Here is a 19,780-nt window from a genome sequence, read left to right as displayed (position 1 = left end):
TTACTAAAGGGGCAATGTCATAAAACCTCAAAGTTCCAGAATAAAATTATAATTGCCTTCATTGTGGTAAAGGAAATCCAAACCAGTCTAATTGGAATGAATGACATTAGAGGCATAGGTGATGCCTTTCCTGTTTTTACTTATGCAGGATTTTTTGTGAAATACATTTTATTCTAATTCCTAATTCTATGTGAGCAAAGGATTTGGAAAATATGAAAGTAGCATAGTAAGGGCAGCAATTAGTGTTATGCAAATCAAATCAAATGTTATTAGTCACATGTGCCCGAATACAACAGGTGTAGGTAGACCTTACAGTGAAATGCTTACTTACGAGCCCCTAACCGACAGTGCAGTTTAAAAAAATATGGATAAGAATAAGAGATAAAAGCAACAAGTAATTAAAGAGGAGCAGTAAAAAAAAAAAAATATATACAGGGTGGTGCTGGTTACAGAGTCAATGTGCAGGGGCACCGGTTAGTTGAGGTAGTAGGTACATGTAGGTAGAGTTAATTAAAGTGACTATGCATAGATGACAACATGGATGGCAGGAAGCTTGGCCCCAGTGATGTACTAGGCCATTCGCACTACCCTCTGTAGTGCCTTGCGGTCGGAGGCCGAGTAGTTGCCATACCAGGCAGTGATGCAACCAGTCAGGATGCTCTCGATGGTGCAGCTGTAGAACCTTTTGAGGATCTGAGGACCCATGCCAAATCTTTTCAGTCTCCTGAGGGGGAATAGGTTTTGTCGTGCCCGATTCACGACTGTCATGGTGTGCTTGGACCATGTTAGTTTGTTGGTGATGTGGACACCAAGGAACTTGAAGCTCTCAACCTGCTCCACTGCAACCCTGACGATGAGAAGGGGGGCGTGCTCGGTCCTCTTTTTCCTGTAGTCCACAATCATCTCCTTTGTCTTGATCACGTTGAGGGAGAGGTTGTTGTCCTGGCACCACAYGGCCAGGTCCCTGACCTCCCTATAGGCTGTCTCGTTGTTGTTGGTGATCAGGGCTACCACTGTTGTGTCATCGCCAAATTTAATGATGGTGTTGGAGTCGTGCCTGGCACTGCAGTCATGAGTGAACAGGGAGTACAGGAGGAGGCTGAGCACACACCCCTGAGGGGCCCCTGTGTTGGGKATCAGCGTGGCGGATGTGTTGTTACCTACCCTTACCAGCTGGGGGCAGCCTGTCAGGAAGTCCAGGATCCAGTTGCAGAGGGAGGTSTTTAGTCCCAGGGTCCTTAGCTTATTGATGAGCTTTGAGGGCACAATGGTGTAACGCTGAGCAGTAGTCAATGAATAGCATTCTCACATAGGTGTTCATTTTGTCCAGGTGGGAAAGGGCAGTGTGGAGTGCAATAGAGACTGTATCATCTGTGGATCTGTTGGGGCGGTATGCAAATTGGAGTGGGTCTAGGGTTTCTGGGATGATGGTGTTGATGTGAGCCATGACCAGCCTTTCAAAGCACTTCATGGCTACAGACGTGAGTGCTACGGGTCGGTAGTAATTTAGGCAGGTTACCTTCGTGTTCTTTTGCACAGGCACTATGGTGGTCTGCTTGAAACATGTTGGTATTRCAGACTCAGACAGGGAGAGGTTGAAAATGTCAGTGAAGACACCATGCGGCCTTGTGAATGTTGAAAATGTCAGTGAAGACACCATGCGGCCTTGTGAATGTTGACCTGTCTAATGGTCTTACTCACATCGGCTGCGGAGAGCGTGATCACACAGTCTTCCGGTACAGCTGGTGCTCTCATGTATGTTTCAGTGTTATTTGCCTCGAACCGAGCATAGAAGTAGTTTAGCTCGTCCAGTAGGCTCGTGTCACTGGGCAGCTCTCGGCTGTGCTTCCCTTTGTAGTCTGTAATGGTTTGCAGGCCCTGCCACATCCGACGACCGTCAGAGCCGATGTAGTACGACTCARTCTTAGTCCTGTATTGACGCTTTGCCTGTTTGATGGTTCGTCGGAGAGCATAGCGGGATTTCTTATAAGCTTCCGGGTTAGAGTCCCGCTCTTTGAAAGCGGCAGCTCTAGCCTTTAGCTCAGTGCGGATGCTGCCTGTAATCCATGGTTTCTGGTTGGGGTATGTACGTATGGTCACTGTGGGGACGACGTCATCGATGCACTTATTGATGAAGCCAATGACAGATGTGGTGTACTCTTCAATGCCATTGGAGGAATCCCAGAACATCTTCCAGTCTGTGCTAGCAAAACAGTCCTGAGGTTTAGCATCTGCTTCATCTGACCACTTTTTTATTGATCTAGTCACTGGTGCTTCCTGCTTTAATTTTTGCTTGTAAGCAGGTAACAGGAGGATAGAAGTATGGTCAGATTTTCAAAATGGAGGGCGAGGGAGAGCTTTGTATGCATCTCTATGTGTGGAGTATAGGTGCTCCAGAGTTATTTTCCCTCTGGTTSCACAGGCATTTAAATTAGGCAAGTCAGTCTCAAAACCGGCTGTATGGTATTGAACATGTATTTATATTCCTGTCTGAAGTATAATAGTAATTAATTGATGCTCCATATACTAAGGAGATAATGGGAGTCCAGCTGAGAATTGGTCCCTAATGCCCCTGTTTCCTACTAGGACGTACAACATCAGCAACCTGATGGACGACCTGAAGGTCCTTTACAGAACAGCCGGGGCAGACGGCAAAGGCATCACCTTTATCTTCACAGACAACGAGATCAAGGATGAGGCCTTCCTGGAGTACCTCAATAACGTGCTCTCATCTGGGGAGGTGATCAATTYWTTTWTWTTTTTTTGCAATTTCTTAGGGGGTAGATCAGCTTTAATAATGCAGATAGATTGTAGCTTCCATCAATGTAATTGTCTGCATCATTTCCAATCCCAATCCCYCATATATTTTTGGGTAAATATATACAGTAWWWATACAATACCAGTCAAAAGTTTGGACACACCTACTCATTCCAGGGTTGTTCTTTATTTTTATATTTTCTACATTGTAGAATAATAGTAAAGACATCAACACTATGAAATAACACATATGGAATCATGTAGTACGACCAAAAAGGTCGTAAACAAATCAAAATATATTTATATTTGAGATTCTTCAAAAGTAGCCACCCTTTGCCTTGATGGACAAGCTTGGCACACTCTTGGCATTCTCTCAACCAGCTTCATGAGGTAGTCACACTGGAATGCATTTTCATAACAGGTGGGCCTTGTTAAAAGTTAATGTGGAATTTCTTTCCTTCTTAATGTGTTTGAGCCAATCAGTTGTGTTGTGACGAAAGGTAGGTGGTAGTACAGAAGATAGCCTTATTTGGTAAAAGACCAAGTCCATATAATGGCAAAACAGCTCAAATAAGCAACGAGAAACAACAGTCAATCATTCTCTTAAGACATGAAGGTCAGTCAAATCTGGAAAATTCAAGAACATTTGAAAGAATCATGTAGTAACAAAAAAGTGTTAAACAAATCAAACTATACTTTATATTTGAGATTCTTCAAAGTAGCCACCCTTTCCTTGATGACAGCTTTGCACACTCTTGGCATTCTCTCACCAGCTTCATGAGGTAGTCACCTGGATCAATCAAATGTATTTATAAAGCCCTTCTTACATCAGCTGATGTCCACAAAGTGCTGTACAGAAACCCAGCCTAAAACCCAACAGCAAGCAATGCAGGTGTAGGCCAAGCAATGAAATTTCAAATAACAGGTGTGTCTTGTTAATCGTGAGAGAAAAGAGAGAAAAGACATGAAGGTCAGTCAATCCGGAAAATGTCAAAAACATTAAAGTTTCTTCAGTGCAGTCGCCGAAACCATCAAAGCGCTATGATGGAAACTGGCTCTCAAGAGGATCGCCACAGGAAGGAAGACCTAGTTAACCTCTGCTGCAGAGGATAAGTTCATTAGAGTTACTAGCCTCAGAAATTGCAGCCCAAATAAATGCTTTACAGAGCTCAAGTAACAGACACATCTCAACATCAACTGTTCAGAGGAGACTGCATGAATCAGGCGTTCATGGTCGAATTGCTGCAAATAAACCACTACTAAAGGACACCAATAAGAAGAAGAGACTTGCTTGGGCCAAGAAACACAAGCAATGGACTGTAAACCGGTGGAAATCTGTCCTTTGGTCTGATGAGTCCAAATTTGAGACTTTTGGTTCCAACCGCTGTGACTTTGTGAGACGCAGAGTAGGTGAACGGATGATCTCCGCATGTGTGGTTCCTACCATGAAGCATGGAGGAGGTGGTGTGATGGTGTGGGGGTGCTTTGCTGGTGACACTGTCAGTGAATTATTTAGAATTCAMGGCAAACTTAACARGCATGGCTACCACAGCATTCTGCAGCGATATTCCATCCCATCTGGTTTGCGCTTAGTGGGACTATAATTTGTTTTTCAACAGGACAATGACCCAACACACCTTCAGGCTGCGTAAGGGCTATTTGACCAAGAAGCAGAGTGATGGAGTGCTTCATTAGATGACCTGGCCTCGACAATCACCCGACCTCAACCAAATTGAGATGGTTTGGAATGAGTTGGACCGCAGAGTGAAGGAAAAGCAGCCAACAAGTGCTCAGCATATGTGGGAACTCCTTCAAGACTGTTGGAAAAGCATTCCACATGAAGCTGGTTGAGAGAATGCCAAGAGTGTTCAAAGCTGTTATCAAGGCAAAGGGTGGCTACTTTGAAGAATCTAAAATACATTTTGATTTGTTTAAYACTTATTTCATTGTGTTGATGTCTTCACCATTATTCTACAATGTAGAAAATAGTAAAAAAAAKAAGAGAAAACCCTTGGAATGAGTAGGTGTCCAAACGTTTGACTGGTACTGTATATATACATATATTTTTGAAATATATTTTCCTTTATTATTTTCCCCTGTAATMAAGTTACTCTAATGTTATCTATCATTATTCTAACGCTACTCTAGTAAAAGAAAATTTCCAATTTGTCATTCTTAATTATTATGCTTGTTGTGTTTAGGTGTCCAACCTGTTTGCTCGTGACGAGCTAGACGAGATCACTCAGAACCTCATTGGTGTAATGAAGAAAGAGTTGCCTCGCGTCCCGCCCACCTTCGACAACCTGTACGACTACTTTATCTCCCGAGCCAGGAAGAACCTGCACGTGGTTCTTTGCTTCTCTCCGGTATGATTTAGTAATACCGGAAACATAAAAACACCACCTCCATGATTGTCTCTCAAGAATTCAGGAGTTTGTTATGTAGTATTCCAGAGTAGTTCCATAGAGAGGTTTGCTGGCATCAGCCGTTGAGGGCAGAGTGAAATTACATTTGTTCGTATTCATCCATCCATCCCTTTATTTCCCCTGACAGGTTGGTGAGAAGTTCCGTTCGCGCTCCCTGAAGTTCCCAGGTCTGATCTCAGGCTGTACTATGGACTGGTTCACTCCCTGGCCCAGCGAGGCTTTAGTGGCCGTGTCCCAGTACTTCCTCTCTGACTTCCACATGGTGTGCTCCCCCGAGGTCAAAGCCGCGGTGGTACAGACCATGGGCATATACCATGATAAAGTGTCCGTCACCTGCGAGAGCTACTTTGACAGGTATTGTAGTTGACTGAAGTTGGGAACTCAAATGCAAATCTAGTCTTAAATCCACATTTATATTTATAAATGACAAGAATGTACATGCCAGATAAATGGCATCCATTTCTTATACCCAAAGCCTGCCGGAATAACCGACGTGTGTGTTTTAATTTTTCCACCCCAGGTTCCGAAGAAGAACTCATGTGACCCCTAAATCCTACCTGTCTTTCATCAATGGATACAAGACGGTATACAGTGAAAATTACAACTTTATCAACACACTGGCTGAGCGCATGAATGTTGGTATGGAAATCCAATTGAGTGGCTACTAGCTAAGGCATAATGATGAACTTCGAACTAACTGCTTATTATATTGTAAAGAAAATAAATGTTGGGATTTCTTGTCAGATTGCAGTGTTGTGTAAATGCTTTGTATTGCAGGTCTGACCAAACTGTTGGAGGCTAGCGAGTCTGTGGCTCAGCTGTCCAAAGACCTGGTTGTTAAGGAGAAAGAGCTGGCTCTGGCCTCCATCAAAGCAGACAAGGTAAATGGGAAATAAAATAGAAACCATAAAAATAGAATTTCATTATATTTCTATGTAGGAATCACCCTTTCACATCCATTCACAGAATACATGCATGTAAAGTTTGCCTGCTGATTTGTTGTCTTGTCTGTACAGGTGCTGGCAGAGGTGACAGTAAGTGCTGAAGCAGCCACCATCGTAAAGGCTGAGGTCCAGATTGTAAAGGACAGAGCCCTGAAGATTGTGGAAGGCATTGAGAAGGAGAAAGCCTTTGCAGAGGTCAAGCTGAAAGCAGCTAAACCGGCTTTAGAGGAGGCAGAGGCCGCTCTGAATGTGAGTCTTACTGTACATGAAAAGATCCATTTGAAAAACAAAAAATATATATATTTTGGGCCATTTGAAATTGTTTCTTGTCATTTCGGGTCATGTTCAGTAGGTAACAAAACAGAAGAAAAAGGACTGAAATAGGGATGGTACTACCGCAACTTTTTTCCTTTTGCAAAATGTTTTCTGTTACATTCCCTAATGATCTCAACTCTGTTATATATTCTCCTTAGACCATTAAAGCGGCTGACGTAGCCACGGTGAGGAAGCTGGCCAAACCTCCCCACCTCATCATGAGGATCATGGACTGCTGTGTGCTGCTCTTCCAGAAGAAGCTGGACACCATCACCATGGACCCAGAGAGGCCCTGCCACAAGCCCTCCTGGGGAGAGGCACTCAAGGTCAGAAAGCCTCCATTCTAGACTCTACCAGACTCATAGATCTCTACATCTCTCTATGTATGACTCTGGTTATAATAGTACAACAAAATAGAATATAAGAGGCCTTGATATATTGTCCTCGGAGAAGAATATTATTTTTACCAAGATTTTACACTATACACCACATCAAACCATCAGATAATCACTCAGACGTTACATTTACATTCCCAGTCCCGTCTCTGTATATTGATTTGATTTGTTGTAGCTAATTGTTTGGTTTGTTGTAGCTAATGTCTTGGTTTGGTTTRTTGTAGCYGTCTTGGTTTGGTTTRTTGTAGCTAATGTCTTGGTTTGGTTTGTAGTAGCTATTGTATTGGTTTGGTTTGTTGTAGCTAATGTCTTGCTTTGATTTGTTGTAGCTAATGTCTCGGTTTGGTTTGTTGTAGCTAATGCCCTGGTTTGGTTTGTTGTAGCTAATGTATTGGTTTGGTTTGTTGTAGCTGAATGCCATGGTTAGGTTTGTTGTAGCCTTGAAGATTGTTGGTTGTTGTAGCATATGGATTGGTTGGTTTGTTGTAGCTAATGTCATTGGTTTGGTTTGTTGTAGCTAATGTATTGGTTTGGTTTGTTGTAGCTCATTCTTGGTTGGTTTGTTTGTAGCTCATTTCTTGGTTTTGGTTTGTTGTAGCTAATGTCTTGGTTTGGTTTGTTGTAGCTAATGTCTTGGTTTGGTTTGTTGGTAGCTAATGTTTGATTTGGTTTGTTGTAGCTAATGTTTGGTTTGTTTGTGTAGCCATTTATTGTTTGGTTTGTTGTAGCTCATTCTTGGTTTGGTTTGTTGTAGCTCATTATCTGGTTTGGGTTTGTTGTAGCTAATGTCTGTTTGGTTTGTTGTAGCTAATGTCTTGATTTGGTTTGTTGTAGCTAATGTTTTGGTTTGGTTTGTTGTAGCTAATGTCTTGGTTTTGGTCAAAGCCCCCCTCCCCCTCTATGTGCTTTAGCTTATGAGCTGTGTCCTTTGTGTTACTTCAATTGCCGGCCTTCTGTATTTTCTTTAAATTTGCCTTTGTAGCTGATGAGCGCCAGTGGTTTCATGGCGTCACTGCAGCAGTTCCCCAAGGACAGCATCAACGAGGAGATGGTAGAGCTACTGCAGCCCTACTTCCAGATGGAGGACTACACGTTTGAGTGTGCCAAGAAAGTGTGCGGCAACGTGGCAGGCCTGCTCTCCTGGACCTCCGCCATGGCCACCTTCTTCGGCATCAACAAGGAAGTGCTGCCACTCAAGGTACGGGGAACATAAGCTGAATGATTCTACCCTCCATGAAGTAGCATGGGAACACTATTTGTGTGTGTGTGTGATCCGATATATTGGAGTGTTGGGCCAGTAACCGAAATGGACCTGCTGGATTGAATCCCCGAGCTGACAAGGTAAAAATCTGTCGTTCTGCCACTGAGCTAGGCAGTTTAACCCACTGTTCACCGGGCACCGATGACGGATGTCGATTAAGGCAGTCCCCCGCTGTCACGCCCTGGCCATAGAGAGGCTTTTATTCTCTATTTTGGTTAGGCCAGGGTGTGACTAGGGTGGGCATTCTTTATTTCTATGTTTTCTATTTCTTTGTGTTTGGCCGGGTGTGGTTCTCAATCAGAGGCAGCTGTTTATCATTGTCTCTGATTGAGAACCATACTCAGGTATCWCTTTTTTCCACCTGTCTTTGTGGGAAGTTAACGTTGTTTGATGGCACTTAGCCTTAAGCGTCACGGTTTGTTTTGGTATTGTTTATTGTTTTGTTGGCGACATCTACTATTAAAAGTATGTACGCTCACCACGCTGCACCTTGGTCCTCTTCTTTTCACGGCCGTGACACCCGCACCTTTCTGATTCAGAGGGGTTGGGTTAAATGTGGAAGACACATTTCAGTTGAATTCATTCAGTTGTACAACTGACTAGGTATCCCCCTTTTCCTTTTGATAAGCATTGTGAACAGTAGTTTTTCTCCACRTGTGTGGACAGGCTAACTTGATTATCCAAGAGGGCAGACTGTCAATAGCCAATTCCGAGCTAGCAAGTGCTCAGTCTCAGCTGGATGAGAAACAGGCCGAGTTGGACAAAGTACAGGCCAAGTTYGATGCTGCTATGAAAGAGAAACAGGTGAGGTCCAATCCTTAAAAAATAATGTATTCTTAAATTAGGAATATTGCAAAATAAATATAAATATATAGATAGAATAGCAGAATAGAATGTAGTTCAAATAGTTGATTTTGTGATGCTTTACAGGATTTGCTGGACGATGCAGAGATGTGCAGGAATAAAATGGTGGCAGCGTCAGCACTCATTGATGGGCTTAGTGGAGAGAAAGTGCGCTGGACAGAGCAGAGCAAACAGTTTAAATCACAGATCAACAGGCAGGTTACAGATAAGAGAGGGATAGCATCAAGTTTCTTTACTTTCAGTGTTTTGACTGAAGTCATTGTTACTATGTACAAAGATTTCATGCAATGTAATACAATAAACTACAGACAATATCAATGCTCAGTTCTTTCCATCAGAGGCTTTTCAATGTGACCCTTGACCATCTGTTRTCGTCTCTTGGATAGACTCGTAGGGGATGTCCTCCAGCTCACTGGCTTCCTGTCGTACTGTGGACCCTTCAACCAGAACTTCCGCAACATGCTCCTAAAGGACATCTGGGAAGCAGAGCTCCGCAAGAGGAAAATCCCTTTCACTGATAACCTCAATATTATCTCTATGCTGGTGGACCCCCCTACTGTAAGAAAAGATCATGAACGCAGTAGTGAATTGAATTTTACTTTTGAGTTGCAAACAAAACAGGCATCGACAAAATTTGCATTTGAATCCCAGAGGATAACACGTTAAAATATTAATGAAAACACTTATTTCCAAAGTGGTTCTTAGTATCCATTTCACTGAACTAGAAGTTGTACGAAATGTGTTTTGTTATGTCCCAAAGCACCACACTGAAACATCCTTTCCTTTTCTGTGTGTCAGATAAGCGAGTGGAACCTACAGGGACTGCCTGGAGACGACTTGTCAGTGCAGAACGGCATCATCGTGACCAAGGCCACGAGGTTCCCTCTCCTCATCGACCCTCAGACCCAGGGCAAGGCGTGGATTAAAAAGAAAGAAAAAGCCAATGATCTGCAGGTAAGCCACTCACTTCTCACATTCACACTCTTACAAACAAACCCACCAGTGTGAAAACTAAATGTATTGGTTCAATGTATTCCCAAGAACTCATGACTAGCCATGTTTAGTAGGTAGAAAGTGTTTTAAAACAGAATGAAACTGGGAGGTACTACATGAATGTATCCAATAGGAACACACCATTTTGTTTTCCCCTACTGAACACGACCATGATATCTCTTGCAGGTCACGTCCCTCAACCACAAGTACTTCCGTACCCACCTGGAGGACAGTCTGTCGATGGGACGACCGCTGCTCATCGAGGACGTCCGAGAGGATCTGGACCCCGCCCTGGACAACGTGCTGGAGAAAAACTTCATCAAGTCCGGCTCCACCTATAAGGTACATACCACAGCTCTCAGATCAGTTTGACTTGAACAGCAGTGTTGTGAAATAGCCTGGTTAAACCAGACTGAACACTGTGTTCACCATGAAATGTAGCGAAATCCGTTTGGATGCCAAGCTAATTGGGAAATTAAGCTCCCATTCAAACCTGTGCTCATTGGTTGTAGGTGAAAGTGGGAGACAAGGAGACCGACGTGATGGATGGCTTCCAGCTCTACATCACCACCAAGCTGCCTAACCCGGCGTACACGCCCGAGGTCAGCGCCAAGACCTCCATTATAGACTTCACTGTCACCATGAAGGGTCTGGAGAACCAGCTGCTGGGCCGAGTCATCCTCACCGAGAAATACGTAAGCCTTCATTAACACTTTATAAACCATTCATAACCCCTTTATAAAAGCTATGTGAACATTTTCCCTCAGGACTTCAGAGGCATTGGTTTTGGTGTTGTCGGCAATACGTTACATGGATGCTCTGATGGTAYTGTAACAGGAGCTGGAGGCAGAGAGAGTCAAGCTAATGGAGGATGTGACGGCCAATAAGAGGAAGATGAAGGAGTTGGAGGATAACCTGCTGTACAAGCTCAGCTCCACCAAGGGTATTGACTCCTAGGATAAACAAATCATATTAAGTGTTACATCTGATGTTTGGGTAATGTTTCAGATACTCAGACTGCTCAATCTGCATGTTTGTGTGTGTGGTGTCTGTCTGTGTTTATGTGTCTTTCTGTGTGTTTCTGTCTATGTGTGGGTGCATGCGTGCATCTGTGTGTGTCAAGGTTCCCTGGTGGATGACGAGTCCATGATTGGCATCCTGTCGGTAACCAAGCTGACGGCGGCCGAGGTGAGCGAGAAGCTGCACGTGGCAGCCGAGACGGAGGTGAAGATCAACACGGCTTCAGAGGAGTACCGGCCGGCTGCCTCGCGTGGCAGCATCCTCTACTTCCTCATCACTGAGATGAGCATGGTCAACGTCATGTACCAGACCTCCCTGGCACAGTTCCTCAAGATCTTTGACCTCTCAATGGCCAAGTCAGTACCAGGGATGGGATTTTTCCTGATTAATCAGGAATTCCTGCTTTTCAGATATTTATCCGTCATACAAATATATTAGAAATGGACCTATCCCAAAATCCAAATTTTCCTGATCAAATCCCTCAGTACACAGAACACATAGCAAATTCACCCACTTGTTTACYCTTTAATAATTTTTTTGATCAAGTTTGTGTACACTCACATTATATCAGTCCATACCAGGGGTCTCCAACCTTTTCTAGCAAGAGAGGTACTTTTAAGAAATAAAACATGTCGYGAGCTACTCTTTTTCTTCTAGCTTTCAAATAGGCACATTCTTCTCTTYTCCTCTCCCCTGTAACTCTTCCCCAGGTCCTTAGTGTACAAGAGAAAGCAGTGCACTATGTTTTCTCCCAATATACCTGGTAAAATAAGGGTTCATAAGYAACTCTGCTTTTCTTTCCCCAAATTATGTTATCAGTTTAATTTTTTCCTGGTTTTTGATTTTGTTTTGTTTTTCACTTTCAAAAATYACACTTGTTCATGCAGGTTTRWCACAAACCGGTSCRCCTGGCACCTACTACCATACTCAGTTCAAAGGCACTTAAATCTTTTGTCTTGCCCATTCACCCTCTAAATGACACACATACACAATCCATGTCTCAATTGTCTCAAAAATGTAAAATCCTTCTTTAACTCGTCTCCTCCCCTTCATCTATACTGATTGAAGTGGATTTAGCAAGTGACATCAATAAGGGATCATAACTTTCACATGATCAGTCTATGTCGTGGAAAGAGCAGGTGTTCTTAATGTTTTGTATACTCAGTGTACTTCTGCCAGGTAAGCCTACTTTGCAGTTAGCATTTAATTGAGAATGTTTTGGGGRAAGTATTTCAGTCAACCCAGAAGACGGTTATCACATCAACTGGCAACACACGGAGTGATTGACATAYGCACACATCACACAGACAGACAGGGGCAGTATTGCTGAAAGTAATTGGCAGATATTGTGTTAGGTTTGGCTTTTTAGCCAATAGTGGTTAACCAGGGGTGGGATAATGACAATGCTGCGTTGATTAGATAGCAAGCTCCCAGCTACTGTCTGATATTTGKGCTATTTTTTTTATGACCGTTTGTGGYGGAACACTCGRAAATTGCTTGTACTTTCAGAATTGTTTGCCGAGCTACTCATAGGTGGGCTGGGAGCTACTGGTAGCTTGTGATCGACCTGTTAGAGACCCCTGGTCCAWACAAACGGAAAAAGATGAGCCTGACAAATGGCATAGGCCTAAATCTAAATACACAACAGCGTTTATAAATGTATAAAAGAACAACCTCTAGATTTGAACCTTTTATTGTTTGTTTTTTCCTCATGCAGGTCAGACAAGTCTCCTCTCACTCAGAAGCGTATTGCTAACATCATCGAGTACCTGTCCTTCGAGGTGTTCCGCTACACTGTCCGAGGGCTTTACGAAAACCACAAGTTCATCTTCACCCTGCTGTTGGCGCTCAAGATCGACCTGCAGAAGAACAACGTCAAGCAGAACGAGTTCCAGATCCTCATCAAAGGTATCAGATCCTCACTACTGATCCTAGTTAACAGATCTCTGTATAGGTAGCAGTGTAGGAAAAAAGTAATGGTTTAGTAGTAGTACATATGTAATGTTCTCTGTGTGTTATAGGGGGTGCTGCTTTAGACCTGAAGGCRTGTCCTTCCAAGCCGTTCCGTTGGATCCTGGATCTGACCTGGCTCAACTTGGTGGAACTCAGCAAACTGTCACAGTTCACTGAGATCATGAACCAGGTGGGGCTGAACACTACAGTACCCTTTATTAATTCTATCATTAGCAATGGTCACAGCTTTGTCTGAGGAGTACACTGCATTGACTTTACTTCTCTATTCATCTTATAGGTGTCTCGTAATGAGAAGGGCTGGAAGGTGTGGTTTGACATGGACAACCCTGAGGATGGTGTGATTCCTGATGGATACAACGACTCCTTGGATGTCTTCCATAAACTACTGCTCATCAGGTGAGCTCCTGCTTCTCAACATCAATATTTTACACTTATTTTTTTTTTACTAAGTCCTTTGTAGGCCTCTTACAAGCCTGTTATAAACAGATCTCTCTTGAGGTTGTGGCTAGCGCATTCAGGTTCGAACCCAGGTTTGGTTGTACTCTCCTCACAGATCATGGTGCCCTGACCGCACCCTGTCCCAGGCCAGGAAGTACGTTGGAGACTCGATGGGCATGAGGTTCGCTGAGCCTGTCATCCTGAACCTGGAGAGTACCTGGGAGGAGAGCGACACCCGCACCCCCCTCATCTGCTTCCTCTCTATGGGCTCTGATCCCACCAACCAGATCGACGCTCTGGCCAAGAAACTCCGGCTAGGTTAGCCCTATGCCTATCACCCTGAATGAATCACTAACAAGTCACTGACAATACTGTCATTGTGATATTGTGTTTATTTGTTGCAGAGTTCAGAGCGATATCAATGGGCCAAGGTCAGGAGATCCATGCAAGAAGGCTCTTACAGATGTCAATGACACAAGTGAGGGCTTCTGACATTCAACTCTTTGTAAATAAATGTAGTATACAGCATATACAAATGTTTTCACATAGCTAAAAGTGTTTGTGTGTGTACACACAAGGGTGGCTGGGTCCTGCTCCAGAACTGCCATCTGGGCCTGGAGTTCATGGATGAGCTGCTGGAGACCGTCACCACAGTGGAGACCATGCACGACAGCTTCAGAGTGTGGATCACCACCGAGCCCCACGACCGCTTCTCCATCACCTTGTTACAGGTAAAGGCCCTGTATACACCTACTCAGACAAGACCAGTAATCTCCCCAACAATATTACATTCTCCATGTGAAACGGACCTATCCCCTAGCCAAAATCCAGAATTGCTATATTGTCCTAATCACAWCCCTTATGTCTAAGAATAAATATTTACTGACATGATTATTTTCTTTCTTCCAGTCCTCTATCAAGTTCACCAATGATCCCCCCCAGGGGGTGCGGGCTGGCTTGAAGCGTACGTTTGCCGGAATCTCTCAGGATCAGCTGGAAATCTGCAACCTGCCCATGTGGAAACCCATGCTTTACAACGTAGCCTTCCTACACACTGTGGTGCAGGTACAGACTCAGCCCACTGTCTTGATGCATTCATATTTCTAGATATATACTGTATTTAATGTAATTTACTGATTTTGCCTGGTCTGTTACTCTGTTGTAGGAACGTCGTAAATTCGGGCCCCTGGGTTGGAACATCCCGTATGAGTTCAACTCRGCCGACTTCACAGCCAGTGTGCAGTTTGTCCAGAACCACTTGGATGAATGCAGCCCCAAGAAGGTACTATCAAAATAGTCTAGGTCTATCTGAAGCTACAGTGACTATAGTGTGCTCACAGACCTACACGTAACGTTTTTCTCCAGGGTGTCTCATGGGTCACGGTGCGTTACATGTTAGGGGAGGTGCAGTATGGAGGAAGGGTCACTGATGACTAYGACAAGCGGCTGCTCAACTGTTTCTCTCGGGTAATGTCATTTTCCTTTTCAGTTAACACAACTGTCTTGATAAATCTGTTGTACATGTGGGTAATCRTGTGGGAAGCACAGACTTTGTGTTCTAAGCATCATGTGTTCCCCAACAGGTGTGGTTCAATGACAAGATCTTTGAGCCGACGTTCTGCTTCTACACTGGATACAAAGTGCCTGTGTGTAAGACAGTGGAGCAGTACATGGAGTACATCGCCACCCTGCCTGCACTGGACACACCTCAGGTCTTTGGTCTGCAYCCCAACGCAGACATTACGTAAGACACCGTTGATCATCACAACGCTTCTCTCTTATCATTTCTATGCTGTGTGTTAGTCTTAATACTCAATATGAATACATTCATATTATATACCGATTCTTGTTCAGATATCAGACCAACACGTCTGCTGAGGTGCTGGACACCATCACCAACATCCAGCCCAAGGAAAGTGGAGGAGGAGCAGGGGAGACCAGAGAGTCCATTGTCTACAGACTGGCAGAGGACATGCTGGAGAARTTGCCCCCCAACTACGTACCCCATGAGGTCAGTGCTCACTCTGTTTATGAAGGACAGGAACACAATGTAGCAAAATGTTTTGCAACGAATAATACAAATCTATGTTCTCATTGTACAAATTACAGTAATAACTCCCTGTTTCAAAATGTTTTCCACTTACTGAACACCCCATATGGTTCTAATGATGGACTTAGTCTTAAGATGCTTTTGGGAAACCAGCCCTTGGCTGTAATGAGCGAATACACTGTATGCTCACACAACAAATTATATTGTGATGTGTACTGTAGGTGAAAGCCAGGCTGGTGAAGATGGGTGCCTTGAACTCCATGAACATCTTCCTACGCCAAGAGGTGGATCGCATGCAGCGGATCATCGGAGTGGTGCGCACCAGTCTGGTCGACCTCAAACTCGCCATCGACGGTACCATCATCATGAGCGAAGTAAGAGAGCTGGCTAGAATGACCACTATAATGTATTACGACTATATTACATGTTAACACTTTAATTGTGTTATATTTCAAATTAATATTTAGAGTTTTATAGCTTAGAAATATGTAATAACAATGTATGAAATTGTGTGTTATTTTGATGCTTAAATATTCAATGTCATATTCATGTTTTACCTCCTAGAACCTGCGTGACGCCCTGGACAACATGTTTGATGCACGCATCCCCAACATGTGGAAGAAGATCTCGTGGGAGTCGTCCACTCTGGGCTTCTGGTTCACCGAGCTGCTGGAGAGGAACACACAGTTCTACAGCTGGGTGTTTGAAGGCAGACCCAAGACCTTCTGGATGACTGGCTTCTTCAAYCCCCAGGGTGAGTCTCGTTCAAACCGTGAATTAGGCTAACTGATCAAACTTGCAGGGTAAGTTCAATTTACTTGTAATATTCAAAATACAGTTCAGCATAAATTAGCTTGTCATGTCTTCATCCTATTACATCACTGAAGATCGATTACATTTGTTAGATATGTCATTATAATCCTATCTCTTTATGTTTGCGCCCTCTGTATGGCTATAGGTTTCCTGACTGCCATGAGGCAGGAGGTAACCAGGGCTCACAAGGGCTGGGCTCTGGACACAGTCACCCTGCATAATGATGTGCTGAAGCAGAGCAAGGAGGAGATCACTGCCTCTCCTGCTGTAAGTAGCCTCATGCAAAATACTATCATTGACAACACATGTACAAGATACAGCTTTCCCTCTTTACCATCCATCATTCTCTGTCTCTCAGGAGGGGGTCTACGTCTACGGTTTGTACCTGGACGGGGCCGGCTGGGACAGAAGGAACTGCCGTCTCATCGAAGCCACTCCCAAGGTGTTGTTCTGCCCCCTGCCTGTGATTCACATGTTCGCCATCAACTCCACTGCCCCCAAGGACCCCAAGTTCTACATCTGCCCCGTCTACAAGAAGCCTCGGCGCACAGACCTCACCTACATCACAGGGGTTGTGATACGCACGGTGCAGTCACCCGATCACTGGATCTTACGTGGTGTTGCCTTGCTCTGTGACATCAAATGATGGACAACTTCTCAGTATTTTTTGGGTGTTTGTGTAACCCTGTGTGGTTTCACTCAAGTAACACAAATAAAATATWAAAAAATCCAACTAGTGAGATGTAGACATTTTTATGGAATTAACAAGCAGTTTTACATCACAACCAATACTAGTGTTTCGTTCATTGAAAGAGTCGAGGTGCATCCAAGCATCATAAGATAATCTTAACAGAAAAATCACAACTCGCTCACATTTCAAAAAGTTCCTTAACTAGCTACATATTATAACACCAGAAAATGTGATTTAACCCAAAAAATGTAGTATCCATTATACTGGGAGTTACAGGTTAGGTACTGTTTGGTGTAGCACTGAATTTAAGACCAATTTAGCTTGGCGATACTGTATTTGTCCTCGATTCGTGGAAGAGTCTCAAAATGTCCTTGTCCAGTTGCAGGGGGTGGGGTCCCTTTGAATTAAGAAAATGCACCATTATTMAAATAAATATTTTTTTGCTCCATGAAGTAATCCAACTATATGTGTATGTTGTCATCTTGTCTATTTCAAGTCTTCTCTCATTGATCCACCCCAAAGTGCTGCATGTCATGACAGACGCCGGTCTTGATCAATGAGAGAACTTGAAATAGACAAGATGGCGGCGTACACATTGTTGGATTACTTCATAGAGCAAAAAAATACAAGTATTTTAGAAATTCAAACGGACACCCTGCAACTAGACAAGGTCATCTTATGAGACTCCCGTTTCCACGAATSGAGGCCGAAGGCAGCATCAAAGGTTGGTTGAAAATTCAGTGCAACACCAAATACTACCAACCTGTAACTCCCAGTATAATGGATACCAATTTGGGGGATTTAAATCACATTATCTGGTGTTACAATCTGTAGCTATTCCTTTACATGGTTAGCTGAAGTATTCCCATTTCACAGTCCAACTGCTCTGCTGTGAGGGTGCCCATGAGAGGCTGACAGTCAGGGTTGAATACTGAGTAAGCGCTCAGTTCTCCAGGTTGACGTTTAGCTGGGCTCCGCAGCCCCTGGTAGAGCCAGTAGAAGAGGGAGATTAGGAAGAAAGGCAACCCGAAGGCCAGCTCAGCGAACAGCCCAAGCAGAACCAGCCAAAGCAACACCTTCAGCAAAGTCCGGTTTGCAAAACCAAGTTGCCTTGAACCAAGCCTTCGACCCAGAATGCAGTCCAGCAGACAGTCATCCTAAAAAAGTGAAGAGAATCACGAGTTAGTTAGCGAACATTGAGGGGTGGAATTGAAATAAACGATCTATGCCATGACGCTACATCAGTGCCTGAAGTTGTCGTTTTTTTGTGTTTAGCCTACCCCACACTGTAAAGTCCCTGTAGCCTGAGGTACAGCAGGCATCTGATGTTTTGTCAACTCCTGTGCGTCTTTATCAGCTGTTGACTCCCAACTGGCTGACTTCAAAGTGCTTCCACTGCCAGGTGTTGTTATGGGCTGCATCTCACAAGCCCTTGTACGGGGCTCTGAACTTTGCAAGCTTTTGCTAATGCTAACAACTTCTGATTCATACTCATGCAGAAATGAAAGACTGTGTGACAATGTATGCACTGTGCACGACGGGTATCAAGCACTGATAGCTAGCGAACTAGCTAGCTAGACTGATTTGAGACGTCACTTTGTTCTAGCAAATTGCCCCTCGATTGTGTGAAATCAAAAGCGGAAATGTTATATAAGGTGCTTTCAATGCATTGATAGAATTCAAAGTTTCACTGTCACAAAGAGTGATGTGAGAAATCCGTTAAACAGATCTTAAAATATGTTGTTCTACTTCGGCAAAGGTATTTATAACTAACCCCGGGTTGTTTACTTCCTGTTCCGGTTCGGGCGTAAGTAATGACGTCTGTTGTGTCGTAAAGCGCAGGGAAATAAACTTGACTCAACCGATAACTCAGGGTCGTCACTAGTTACATTACATTACATTTACATTTTAGTCATTTAGCAGACGCTCTTATCCAGAGCGACTTACAGTAGAGTGCATACATTTTATTACATTTTACATACTGAGACAAGGATATCCCTACCGGCCAAACCCACCCTAACGACGCTATGCCAATTGTGCGTCGCCCCACGGACCTCCCGGTTGCGGCCGGCTGCGACAGAGGCTGGGCGTGAACCCAGAGACTCTGGTGGCGCAGCTAGCACTGCGATGCAGTGCCCTAGACCACTGCGCCACCCGGAAGATGCAAGTTACAAACTTTAACCACTGCTAACCTTATGCCTAACCTTAAATTAAGACCAAAAAGCTCGTTTTAGTTATTCATTTTTACGATATAGTCCATTAGGATATTTTAACTAGTGGAAACCAACAGCCAGGGATGAAGAGCTAGGGTGATTTCATTACGCTGATGCAACAGAAACCGTGTACTCTAAACGCTGTTTGAGTTCCGTATTGTTCTTAAACGGAAGTTGTAGTTTAGCAGCTGGRGGAACAATTAAAATGAATTACAACATCCCAACAGCTTTTATGTCACATCGAAGAGTATTTGGAGTAGTGGAATCAGTGTAATGAATACATCCCTGTCATATTTTCCTCAGTAAATGGGGGAAAGTAGAGGTCCTCTTTGGAACTGTTTTCTTCTTCTGTAGGGTTTTATGGCGGACTACATCCCMAAAAGGTATATTGCCAGGGGGTAAATATTGGCAATATAGTAAAAATGTATGAAAACAAAAATGTTKTTTTTTTTGTCTTCGTTTAAGGTTAGAGATAGGGTTAGAAGTGTGTCTAAGGGTATGGTTGTGGTTTAAAATCTGATTTTAAGAAGATAAATTGTAGAAATAGGCAGGGTTTATGATTGTGGTAACTAGTGACGACCCCTGAAACGTGCGTGCGACTTWAAAAAAAAGTATTATTCGTTTTA

The 19,780-nt window shown here is 43.6% G+C and overlaps 1 protein-coding gene across 1 annotated transcript in view; it reads left to right on the top strand.

Annotated features, from left to right (window-relative positions):
• Window positions 1-17,035, top strand: part of LOC112068684 (dynein axonemal heavy chain 8) — a 56,518-nt gene extending 39,483 nt beyond the window's left edge. Inside the window, exons 63-93 of the mRNA XM_070438271.1 lie at window positions 2,587-2,740; window positions 4,959-5,123; window positions 5,311-5,537; window positions 5,704-5,822; window positions 5,961-6,064; window positions 6,200-6,376; window positions 6,601-6,768; window positions 7,820-8,035; window positions 8,765-8,902; window positions 9,029-9,156; window positions 9,349-9,520; window positions 9,761-9,916; window positions 10,142-10,297; window positions 10,468-10,650; window positions 10,793-10,898; window positions 11,079-11,331; window positions 12,693-12,883; window positions 12,997-13,118; window positions 13,227-13,345; window positions 13,503-13,705; window positions 13,792-13,865; window positions 13,966-14,118; window positions 14,297-14,452; window positions 14,553-14,669; window positions 14,753-14,854; window positions 14,971-15,131; window positions 15,242-15,398; window positions 15,659-15,811; window positions 16,002-16,191; window positions 16,396-16,517; window positions 16,609-17,035. Of these exons, the coding sequence (XP_070294372.1) occupies window positions 2,587-2,740; window positions 4,959-5,123; window positions 5,311-5,537; window positions 5,704-5,822; window positions 5,961-6,064; window positions 6,200-6,376; window positions 6,601-6,768; window positions 7,820-8,035; window positions 8,765-8,902; window positions 9,029-9,156; window positions 9,349-9,520; window positions 9,761-9,916; window positions 10,142-10,297; window positions 10,468-10,650; window positions 10,793-10,898; window positions 11,079-11,331; window positions 12,693-12,883; window positions 12,997-13,118; window positions 13,227-13,345; window positions 13,503-13,705; window positions 13,792-13,865; window positions 13,966-14,118; window positions 14,297-14,452; window positions 14,553-14,669; window positions 14,753-14,854; window positions 14,971-15,131; window positions 15,242-15,398; window positions 15,659-15,811; window positions 16,002-16,191; window positions 16,396-16,517; window positions 16,609-16,896 (4,930 nt within the window). The 3' untranslated portion in view covers window positions 16,897-17,035. The remainder of the gene's footprint in view (window positions 1-2,586; window positions 2,741-4,958; window positions 5,124-5,310; window positions 5,538-5,703; window positions 5,823-5,960; window positions 6,065-6,199; window positions 6,377-6,600; window positions 6,769-7,819; window positions 8,036-8,764; window positions 8,903-9,028; window positions 9,157-9,348; window positions 9,521-9,760; window positions 9,917-10,141; window positions 10,298-10,467; window positions 10,651-10,792; window positions 10,899-11,078; window positions 11,332-12,692; window positions 12,884-12,996; window positions 13,119-13,226; window positions 13,346-13,502; window positions 13,706-13,791; window positions 13,866-13,965; window positions 14,119-14,296; window positions 14,453-14,552; window positions 14,670-14,752; window positions 14,855-14,970; window positions 15,132-15,241; window positions 15,399-15,658; window positions 15,812-16,001; window positions 16,192-16,395; window positions 16,518-16,608) is intronic.
• Window positions 17,036-19,780: the final 2,745 nt, after the last annotated feature.

This window comes from Salvelinus sp. IW2-2015, unplaced genomic scaffold, assembly GCF_002910315.2.
Source record: "Salvelinus sp. IW2-2015 unplaced genomic scaffold, ASM291031v2 Un_scaffold648, whole genome shotgun sequence".
In the NCBI taxonomy this organism is placed as follows: Eukaryota; Metazoa; Chordata; class Actinopteri; order Salmoniformes; family Salmonidae; genus Salvelinus; species Salvelinus sp. IW2-2015.
The sequence above is the reverse complement of the archived record's forward strand: the minus strand, read 5'-3'. Positions and strand labels throughout refer to the sequence as shown.